The sequence below is a fragment of the Humulus lupulus genome, chromosome 9 (genome assembly GCF_963169125.1).
Source record: "Humulus lupulus chromosome 9, drHumLupu1.1, whole genome shotgun sequence".
NCBI lineage: Eukaryota > Viridiplantae > Streptophyta > Magnoliopsida > Rosales > Cannabaceae > Humulus > Humulus lupulus.
The window spans coordinates 172,185,306-172,196,578 of NC_084801.1; the positions used below are offsets into that span (position 1 = coordinate 172,185,306).

General features: G+C 33.8%; 1 protein-coding gene and 1 long non-coding RNA gene across 4 annotated transcripts; one reads left to right on the forward strand and one right to left on the reverse strand.

Annotated features, from left to right (window-relative positions):
• The first annotated feature begins 436 nt into the window (after positions 1-436).
• Positions 437-5,515, forward strand: LOC133801117 (protein root UVB sensitive 2, chloroplastic). Of its 3 annotated transcripts, XM_062239264.1 has the most exons (11): positions 437-572; positions 1,083-1,195; positions 1,333-1,455; positions 2,090-2,178; positions 2,275-2,359; positions 3,420-3,479; positions 3,594-3,687; positions 3,846-3,943; positions 4,255-4,434; positions 4,572-4,694; positions 4,771-5,515. In XM_062239264.1, the coding sequence occupies exons 2-11, from the start codon at positions 1,178-1,180 to the stop codon at positions 5,194-5,196; spliced, it is 1,296 nt and encodes a 431-aa protein (XP_062095248.1). In that variant the 5' UTR covers positions 437-572; positions 1,083-1,177; the 3' UTR covers positions 5,197-5,515. The 3 variants fall into 3 exon arrangements, with proteins under 3 accessions (XP_062095248.1, XP_062095250.1, XP_062095249.1); XM_062239266.1 differs by lacking the exon at positions 1,083-1,195 and having other exon boundaries at positions 469-572; XM_062239265.1 differs by lacking the exon at positions 437-572 and having other exon boundaries at positions 1,077-1,179.
• Positions 5,516-8,799: 3,284 nt separating this feature from the next.
• On the reverse strand, positions 8,800-10,703 carry LOC133802466 (uncharacterized). Its single transcript, XR_009877354.1, has 2 exons — positions 9,330-10,703; positions 8,800-9,009 (listed from the first exon to the last, which is right to left on the reverse strand). It is a non-coding gene; the product is annotated as an uncharacterized LOC133802466 (long non-coding RNA).
• Positions 10,704-11,273: the final 570 nt, after the last annotated feature.

Sequence of the window (11,273 nt, forward strand, 5' to 3'; positions counted from 1 at the left end):
GTATCATGGTATATACATTTTAATGGTAGTATATAATTTTGTTAGCATAATATATATATTTTTGAGTAATAATTTTGTAAGTTTTGATGGTATCAGTATATATATTTTGTGGTATGGTATATCATTCAACAACCCATAAAAAACAAAAAAAAAAATCAAAATAACTTAAAAATAAAAACTAATTAAACAAAACTAATATACATATACCATAATATTAAAATATTTAGAATAAAATAATAATTTGTTAAATGGTATATTTGATAATATGTGATATTAAATAGCTACAAAATTAAAAACATAAACATTTACTTACTTTCACACAACATTAAAAATCATTTTGCACTGCCCCTAATTTTTTTCCACTACCAAACATAACGTTGGTTTTAGTTTTCATTTGTACCATTTTAGCCGAAATGTCAAATAGTGATATGGGCCAGCCCAATAGCCCATATATATTAGCTGAGTTTCTTACTATCTTCATTTCCCTCGGCACAACCGCTCAACTACCCCTTCCTACCTTCACTGGCCAATACTCTCACTGATGCTGATGCTCTAATCTCTACTCTAACCAAGTAAGAATTTAACAGTTTGTTTTTGAAAAAGATAGTTTTCATTATCAGAATCTGAGATTGTATGAGATGTTTTTAAAGATAAGCTATTTTGTTAAACAACTTAACTACTCTCAAATCTTTGATTATGATACAGCAATGGTACGATATGAGAGTTTTTGTGCCATTATTGTGTTTTTTTATTTGTGGGTTTGTGTCTATTGAGGTGTAAGATGAAAGAACTTCATTATTCTATTATTTCAACTTCCATTGAAATTGTCTGAGCAAGGATCAAATGATAAGCTCTCTCTCTTTAATTGAGTTGTTTAATTTTAATTTTAATATATTGTTTGAGTTTTTTTTTTTCTTTATAAGAGACGAGATATCAAATATATAGACAACTCTTATAATATAAACTAAATGTATTGTAAAATCAGAACATTGAAAGAAGAAATAAGAAGTAAGATTTCATGAGAAGCTGCTTGCTTTTTTATTTCATTTTATTTATTTATTATTATTTTTGTATATGTTCAGCACACCATCTAAGAGAGATTGCTCAAAATAATCAAGGCATGCGTTTGCTCCTTCAAATTTGAGGCTCAGAGTCCCTCTTGGGCAACTACATAGCAATGTTAAGCATACTTTATGTACCTCATCCCACCCTCACAAACAACTGAGCTCATTATCTTCCTTGTTTTATCCGTGAATACTATTAGTGGGATATAGGTTCTCTCGTTTTCATTGTCTTCACAGTTGTATCAATTGTATAGTTTGTATGAAACAGGAGAAGATAAAGATGCAGAAGAAGGAGGAGTTAGATAAACCAGCCCAAGCGCCTGTTTACTGGATCGAAATATCTGATTCTGTCTCACGCCGCTGCCAGTTTGAACATGATGGTCAACTTTCTGTAAGTTCCTTAATCGCTGAAACTTTTTCATGGTTCCATTCCATTAGGGTTAGGTGTTGTTGAGAAAAGTATGGGTGGGGTTTCGTAAGCCTATTTGTAGTAGAATAAGGGCATCTGACATCTTTGTGGAAAGCATTGTATTTATGACCTTGACAACCTTTGATAAGGCAATACAGGTGAGAGTCAAACAGTAATTTCATTGAGTATGCGTGTGTTTTGCGTAAACAGCCAAAAAGAAGGATTTTAGGGATATGGTGATGGATGGATGGAAGGATGGATGATGCACTGCATCAATTTAGGTTGCTGGGTTGAGTTCAAATTCAAACCACTGGATATATCATATAGGAGCATAAAGCTTTTGACATGATATCGTTGTTGGTGAAATTGAAAGGTCTTTTTTAGCAATGTCATTGTACAATTTTTGGTGTCTACTATCTGGTAATTTTTATTTTTCTAAACTTTGTAGTTGATTATCTCCAAATTAATTTCGTAGTATTTCTTTTTGAATTTCTCATTTAGAGGTGTGCTCTATGTTTTCATTTGAATGCGTCGAGATTGAGTTGAGATGAGCACTTGATTTTACTGATGTACTTTACTGGTGTGGGTTTATTTATTTGTTTTTATTTTTATGCAGGTGTCACTTGTTGATGACTCAAGACCAATAGCCCATAGGGTGGTTGAATCCTTCTTGAATAAATTTTTCCCCTCAGGATATCCATACAGGTGATATGGTTGGTTCATCATTGCTGGAAGTGAAACTAGCACTATAACAGATATACCTATTAATTATTTGAAGATACTGGTGTTTTACTTATGTAGTGTCAACGAAGGATATCTCAGATACACACAATTTCGAGCTTTGCAACACTTAACCAGTGCAACACTCTCTGTGCTATCAACTCAGGTCATCTCTCTCTCTCAAATATTTTACAGTATTCTGAAGAAAGATAGGCAGCAAATACAAACTACAAAATAAATACTCGTGTTTTTATTTGGTAACAAAAGATTTGAGGAAAAAATTAAACATAGTGATTTTGTAAACCAAGAATAATGTCTAAAGAAAGCGGAAGTCTTGAAGTTCTTTTGCCATTGAAGACCAAAGTGAAGTGTTGAAACTTAATTTTTTCTCACAAAGAAAAAAAAATCCAGCTACGTTACTTAACTATATAATTGTCCTTTTCCAACCAAATGACCCAAATAGTTGCCTACACAACAGAATTCCACATTACTATCACCATCTTAGACTGATCCCTAACCTATGGGCTTTTCAATATTTAATGCCTAACACCCAAAAATTTGTTTCTTTCAACAATTTATAACAAAGAACACTAGCTATCTGCAATGCAGGAATAAGTGGTCTGGTGTTTCACTATCTATCACACCCAGCAAAAGATTTCGAGCACCGATAGGCCTTTCCGATGTACAAAATCACAAATATTAATCTTCATGAGATAAACCAGATATGAAAAAAACTTTAATTATGTTAGGAACGGATGCTTAAAACTAAATTAAAATGCTCAAAAGAAGGAAGGTTGTCTATGTTTGTCAAAGCACAAAAATCTGTGAAAATTAGAGGTACGTAAAGGAAGATTCTCAGAAACGGTTGGTAACCCCATAGAAACTTGTTCAGAACTATTTTGAGAATCTGTGAGTTTCTATCTCAAGGAAAAGTGACAAAATAGAGTTAGAGTAAAAAAGTTTTGACGGACTAATCTCCCTATAAGAAATATCCCTCCCCACTAAGAAATAGTATGAAAAATTAGTTCGCAAGGCATTTATTCCAGTTGTATTATGCATTCAGTTATGTTCACCATGCACGGGATCTGGCTTTTTGTGTTTTAATTTTACTTTTATTGTGGCCAGTTAATGCATTATACTCTTGTTTGAGTCTTTATCCACTTTCTCCAATATATGCAATTTGACAACTGTAAATTGGGTTGTGTTCCATGCTTACTCCTTTGCAGTCACTACTGTTTGCTGCAGGCTTGCGACCCACTCCAGCACAAGCAACTGTAGTAAGTTGGGTAAGTTCTAATTGGTTTTGATGACCGCAATCATGACTCATGATCATATCAAAATTTATATTTTTCAAAAAGCTCATATAAAAAATATATAATATATATCTTGCTTACATGTAGGTCTTAAAGGATGGGATGCAACATGTTGGTAAGCTCATATGTAGTAATTTGGGTGCAAGAATGGATTCAGAACCTAAACGATGGAGAGTTCTTGGTTTGTCTTTTTTTTTTTTTTTCTGGAGTCACATTTTGTTTTATTTGTTATCTGTCTTTGAATGTAGAATGTTCATGACTGTTGCACATGTGTGATTTGTAGTTAGTGTTGATAACTACCTTTTGGGTATTATAATTTAATATGCCTTCATATTGCAGCTGATGTGCTCTATGACTTGGGCACGGGTTTGGAAGTTCTTTCTCCATTGTGTCCACATCTTTTTCTGGAAATGGCAGGCCTAGGAAATTTTGCCAAGGTAGAATTATACATAAATGTTTATTCTGAATCAAAATTTTACACTGCCTGTAAAAGTTAGATTTCATTTCATTCTATTTTTATAAGAAACGAAAGTAATATTTATTGATCAAATTTATTTATTTTAAATGTCGATCATTTTTTTGTTCTCGTGATGATTCTGCATCCATATGCTGCATTTTTTTTCCCAGTTGACTATAGAAACATTGAGCCCTCCTCTTAACCGGGTGTTGTAGTTATTGCAGCCATACCTTGTTATTTATTCTAAAAAAATTTATTGGTTGAAAAACTTTGAGCCTCTCCTCTTAACAGGGTATGGCAGTTGTTGCAGCCAGAGCAACAAGGTTACCAATATATTCTTCTTTTGCAAAAGAAGGTAATCTTAGTGATCTTTTCGCAAAAGGAGAAGCCATCTCAACTCTTTTTAATGTTGTTGGGATAGGAGCAGGAATACAGTTAGCATCTACTGTTTGTTCAACAATGCAAGGAAAGGTATATAATCTAATCCTATCTTTTGTTTCGCATTTACCCTACTTTTATTTCCACAAAATATGTTACTTCTTGGTGGTTTTAACATCCATAACTATGGTAAAGGAATAAGATTTTCTGATCCTAATAACTCGTTACAGTTGATTGTGGGGCCTCTTCTTTCGGTCATACATGTATACAGTGTCGTTGAAGAAATGCGAGCTGCCCCCGTTAACACATTGAATCCACAGAGGACTGCAATGATAGTAGCAGATTTTTTGAAGGTCTGTTGGAATTTATCTTTCTCCATGTGTTTGTGTTGTTATTTTGTTTAATGGGGTCAATTGGCTTCTCATCCAGACAGGAAAAGTTTCAAGTCCAGCTGACCTAAGGTATCGAGAATCTCTCCTATTTCCTGGGAGACTCATTGAAGATGCCGGAAATGTTAAAGTAGGGAGGGCTATACACAAGGTTGTTAAGCCTTCGAAACTTCGCGAACTGAAACAAATATTCCCCGAGGAGAAGTTTATTTTAAGTCATGGAAATAAATGGGTGGACATGGTATTGATGCACAATGCAACCGGTGAAGATGCCCTGCGGGGTTGGCTCGTTGCTGCACATGCTGCAGAGATGGAGAAGTCCTCCCACGAGCCCAGCACTAGTGTCTTGGAAGCGTCGTACCAGAAGATGAACCATGAATTCGGTCCATTCTTGTCTGAACTTCAGGTGAAAGGTTGGCACACTGATCGTTTCCATGATGGAACAGGATGCCGTTTCGCCATGTAAACTCAATGTGGAATTAGGTAGCAGGCAATCAATCCTTTTGAGAGACAAATTCTGTCTAGGGGACTTGAGAGTAAGTGATTACCTTCGATGTAGTTTTTTTTTTGGGGAAAGTGTTCTTACCAGAGTTTAGAGAAGTAGGAATAGGATGTAGTTGTAACTTTGCATCCAAAAGTTTAAGATTTTAACCTGTTAAAGTTACTGCATATATGCCTTGTTTTAGAAATTAGAACCATATTGTTCAATTGAATTCATTACTTGGCTCTAGACTACGTATTCAAGACAACTATAGTACCATTTTATATATATATATTTATGGTCCTACAGCTGAAAATTTATTTATTGAATTGCCTACTTTTGCTCATGGTTAGAGTATAAATTTTTTATGGCATGTATATTTAAAAAATAAAAAATTCCTCCAATATTATATTAAAAGTCATGCTGAAGTTACTTTGTGTCAAATATTTATCAAAATTGAACAATTAAATTATATTACCTGTATAATTTTTGTTTTTTCTTAATTCTAAATTTAATATTGCTATTGACATTTCATTGGAGATGGTAAGTAAACATTGTATATGAAATCTTTTTTTTTTTCTCGAAGCATTATTATACGAAGCTCAATCTGAATTATGCACTATGAGTTTCACAGTAATTAACATAGAAACCGATTTTAAACTTTCATTTTTCATTTTGATTTCTTATAATAAAAATATGTTTAGTAACTATCACTTTTATTGTGGTAAGTACTACACCTCTCTTTATAAGAAGATTTATGAAGGCATGGGTTCCACCATAAGGATCTCCATAGTGGCTGGGTTTTGGGCAGCTTCCTTGGTTAGATAGGTTATCCGTCGATGGCCATTTTTGTTCTTTCTCCAAAAGGTTGCCCTTTGCTGTTTAGGTCCTTGTTCGTAAGCCAGTTTATTCGTTACTCTGGTATTTCTGTTTCCTGTTGTGTTGAGCTGTTTTAGTCCGAACTTTTGGTTAGTTGTATTTCTTTTTTATGTTTCCTATAGAGTGTTGAAGGGTGTACTCTTTGCTACCTTCTTTTAGTTGTTTATTGTGGTTGTCTTTTGGTTTGGTGGGCTTCTAGTATGGAAGTGTCATTTTCGTTGTATTACTCCTTTCGATTAGTTTGAATTTGTGTGCTCTTGCTGGCTCACTTCAGCCAAGAGGAGGTTCAAAGTTGGAAACTACCGACCCTATTGTCTAAAAAGAGAGGGACAATGAAGAAAATGTTGGTGAAATGAGAGAGAATGAAATAGAGAAAAAAAAACTTATAGAAGGCGTGCTTGGTTGGGACTAACGAATAATGTTCATAATGAGAACAGAAATATAAATAAAAATGAAATTTAATAAATTTAATGTAAGTATAAAATATTAGTAAAAAGTACATATATTTATTACTATGCATTTGAATAATTTTTCTTTCCCCTAAAAAAAGTATTTCCTCTCTTTTTTCAGAAGGAATAATTATTCCACCGAATGATGAAAAACTATTTGAATGACATTCCAATGTTTTAAATTGCAACCACACAAAGACATTTAATAAAAGTAGATTCCTTTCCTTTCCGTTATATTTCATTGCCTCAACCAAACAGAGAAAAATAAAGTGAACATTTTTCTCCCAAACCACCTAAAAATTGTCAATTTATCTTAAAGACTTCTTTGTCATTTTATTTATTTTTATTGTAATTAAAATGCAAAATACAATTTTTTTTCCTTTTGTTGGCTCTAATTTCCGTCAATTAAATAAATAAAAAAAAGTTTGTAAAAAATCGTAAAAGGAAAACTAGAGGTGTTTGTTGGTATCAAATGATCAAATCAAATGTATGCAGCAGAATATATGAACTCATTTTTATAAATATTAATACCAGTCAGGATCAAATACATATACAAATATTAAATCACATACAAATAGATCAAGAATTACCTCTTGTAGCCTATCAAGTGTCATTGAGTCTTTTTGTATAAATCAACGATCTTCCTATCCAGTGTCCTGAGATCTCACACCCTGATCTTCCAGACTAATCCTCAATATATGTAGTTCTGTCCTCCATTATTGGTTCGTTAATTAGAGTTGGTTTACCCTTCTAATTACCTCTTGATCCTTAAGTACCATTAATTCACTAGCGAATAATTAATCTATAATCTAATTATAGATTTAAGCTCAATAACTATTCAGTTCCATAATCAACCCTTAAGGGAGCCAATATTCGATCCCTTAGGAAAGCATCTCCTAGCTCAGAAACTACACACAGACAAACACATGGGATTCCAATATTATAATTCATGTTCCCAGCCATCCATGATATTGAATCTCCTAAACAAAAGTCATTAGCCTCATTATTCTAAGAGAACTTAATGAGTGAATCAAAAGATCCAATAAACATAAACAGGAGTTCATGAATACTCAGGATTTAGACTAATCTATAAATGATCATCTATTATGACAAGAGTTAAATCTTTACGTCAAATGGCAAGTTTATAAAAATAATTAATTATCACCGGTCCTGTCATATATAATCTCTATTATATACAACACATTTACTAAGATGTCTATCCACATCAGTAATCCGAATCTAGATTACTTACATCTTGTATGCTTAGCAAACCGTACTAGTTACCATTCATTAAATATTCCTTACTTTAATATGTTACTGACTATTTTATTCATTGTAAATGATCTTAATTCTCTCAAACTAATACAAGATTATATTCTCATGAATGAATAGAGAATTTTCTTGATATTATTATATAATTAATTCAAACAATAATTATAACATTCAAATATAATAAAATTATACTTTTATTTAAAACCAATAAAATGTCTTTACATACTTTTAGGGCATTAATCATAATAGGGGGAGCATGTCGCGGCCTGTGTCCTCCAGCAGAGAGGGCCTTGCCCTTTGACCAAGTAGCGGGTCGCGGCTCTAAAGAGCATGCGGCAGCCCTAAATGGAAAAATAGGGGACGTTAAGGTTTTTAGCTCGAGAACTCAAATGTTAAGGCCCGGGAAGGATTTTACTACCCGGTTTAGTAGAATTTGAGGTCCCAAAGGCTATTATTTGATTCCAAAGATTTTTAAATGGTTTAGGATCTTATTGGTTATCCACTATCGCATTGTGACTAGGTTATACCGCAAGGGCTCGGGATTAGGGATCGTGCTCGGGGTTGTCATACGTTTACTGCTTGGGACCTGAGGTAAGAAAACTGCATCCGAGTTGTGATTGGGGCTTAAACCCCTAATATGAATATATATGAATATGAACATATTCATAACTGAGAATATCTAGATGGGCATGAAGTGAATAAGTTAAGGGGCATTGTCAGAACGAAAGCATTTTAAAGTCTTGTTAAATTGTGTCTCAATCATGACCAAAAAGTTTGGAATGATAGTAAGCACATTAGACTTGTGCTTGAGTAAATATATCCAAGTGAATTGGGATTTATCATCAACAAGGGTGAGAAAAAATCTATGATTAGAGTGTGATGATGTGTGATGTGGTCCCCAAATATCACAATGTACAATATCAAAAAGATCATCAGCAAAGTGGCTAGGATTTGCAAAAGATAGCATTCTGTTTTGCCAAAGGATAAATGAAACAAGGTAATATTTTATGTAAATGTGTAGTGTTACAATTCAAAGTGGAACTAAGAGTATCAAGACATTTGGAAGATAAATGGCCTAATCTAGAGTGCCAATTTCAACACTAACAGTATTGATGTGTGAAACAGAAAATGATGTATCTTAGGTGTATAAACCATTGCTTGAGCTACCATTGCCAATCATCTTCTTGCTGAGTGTTTCCTGTATGCAAAATGAGGCGTGACTAAAGATAATATATATAGAGTTTGAAAAGGTTAAAGCACTAACAGAGATAATGTTAAACTTGAAGGTTGGAACATAAAGGACATCTTTTAGAGTAAAATTGTATTGCAAAATCATTGTACCACTGTGATAAACATAAAGAGTTGAGTTATTTGGTAAAATGAGTTTAGTTGGACTTATAGAACCTAAAGATATGAAAAGATTTATATTTGAGCAAATACGACTTATGGCACCCGAATCTAGAATCCAAGATTCATTATTCTGTGGATGACTAATATGAGAAGTTGACAAAATGGTACCTGTAGTTTCCATTGAGGAAGGAGGAAGAGTTGGAGTTATACCATATTGTTGAGAAACAAGAAGATTTAGAAGTTGCTAGTATACTGAGTTGCATTGAGTTGAGGTAAAAAACTGGATTGTTCACCACTGTGTGAAGTCGAATTGTCACTGGTTCGCAGCTGATTAGCAGTAGCCGTTGGAGGAAGTTTAGGCTTGTTAAAAGGTGGATATTTATGGATTTTGTAGCACTTCTCAATGGTGTGACCATGGGCATTGCAATGTGTACAGAATGGTCTATTTTTCCTTTGAGGGTATGGTCGATTTGATGTAGAACTAGAAGAAGGATGGGATGATTGTCCTCCTGTAATCGCAAATGCCATTGTGGGATTGTTGACAAAATCATATGAAGTGGATGAATTCACAGTACTCCTTTGATTCTCATCTTGAGTGATGAGATTGAAAGCACTGCTTAAGGAAGGTAGGGGATCCATGAGCAAGATGTTGCCTCTAACTTGTGAATATGAATCTTGAAGTCCCATTAGAAAGGACATAGTGTATTCCATCTGAAAATGATCCTGTAATGCTTTTACTCCTCCACATGTGCAAGCAGGCCTGTAGTGAGACAACTCTTCCCAAAGTGTTCGGAGTTTGGTATAGTAAATGCTAACAGATTTAAGTTCTTGCTTGAGATTCATCAGTTCACGTCTAAGCTTGAAGATATGTGGCCCATTGCATCGCTAAAATCTGATTTTTAGATCTTTCCATTCCTCTGCAGTTGATTCATTATAGATAATACTATCAGAGATGTCTTTAGAAACATAATTTAAGATCCAGGAAATCACATTATTGTTACTAATCTAGGCATTATACAAAATTGAATTAGAAGTAGAGGGTTTAGGGATGGAACCATCAAGAAACCCCAATTTTTTCTTTACTAAGATTGAGAGTTTCATAACTCTACTCCAAGATGTGTGGAAGTTGAGAAACAAGCACATTTCCTGGGTTATCAACATGGTGTAAGTAATAGGGGTCAAAAGGGTCGTCGATTTTGTTCTTGCCAGAATAGATGAAGGAATCAATGATGGATTCGACTGAGGTTGTTGGTCATCGTTGTTAGTAGCCTGTGAATCTGAAGAGACAACTGAAGAATCCACATCACCAGTAGATGGGGAGGTACTCATGATTCAATCGAGAATGAAAAAAACTAGGAAGAAAAGGAAGACATATGAGAAGAAAGCTTGAGAACGAAGTCCCCGGAGCTGGAAGAGAAGCACCGCTCGCTGGAGAATGAAGAACACGAAGAGCAGGACGAACAAGACAGGATCACAGGGAAATCAAATTTCCCTCTCCGATACCATATTGCAGAAGAATTCAAGAAATGAAAAGTGGATTGTATTATGTGAATAGAATTGAATACAAAGCCAAGAGAACCTCAGGTATAGATGGGTTCTTATACCACGTAAAACAAGGTAAGAAAAAGGGTTTATGCATTTTTAGACCCTGTGTTTTGTCTCATTAACTGTTTGGACCTTGTGTTTTGACAAATTATTTTTTGGACCCTGTGTTTTCTAAAATAGTTCAAATTGACCCATAAACCCGATTTCGATCAAAGTTTTTTGAACTAAAATCACAAATAATTCATCAAACTAACAACTCAGAACAAAAATACAGTCATTCTGCCTAAAAACTGTGTTGTTATATTCAATTTTTTGTTCATCAAAATCAGATTTAGGGGCCTATTTGAACCATTTTACAAAACACAAGGTCCAAAAAATAATTTGTCAAAACACAGCGTCCAAACAGGTAATGAGGCAAAACACAAGGTCTAAAAATGTATAAACCCTAATAAAAATAAACCTAAAACTAATGAATTAACATAATTTGTTACAACTAATAACACTAATAAAATTAACTAACTATCTTAAACTAATCAGAGATACAATATAAAAATAAAGATTAATAGA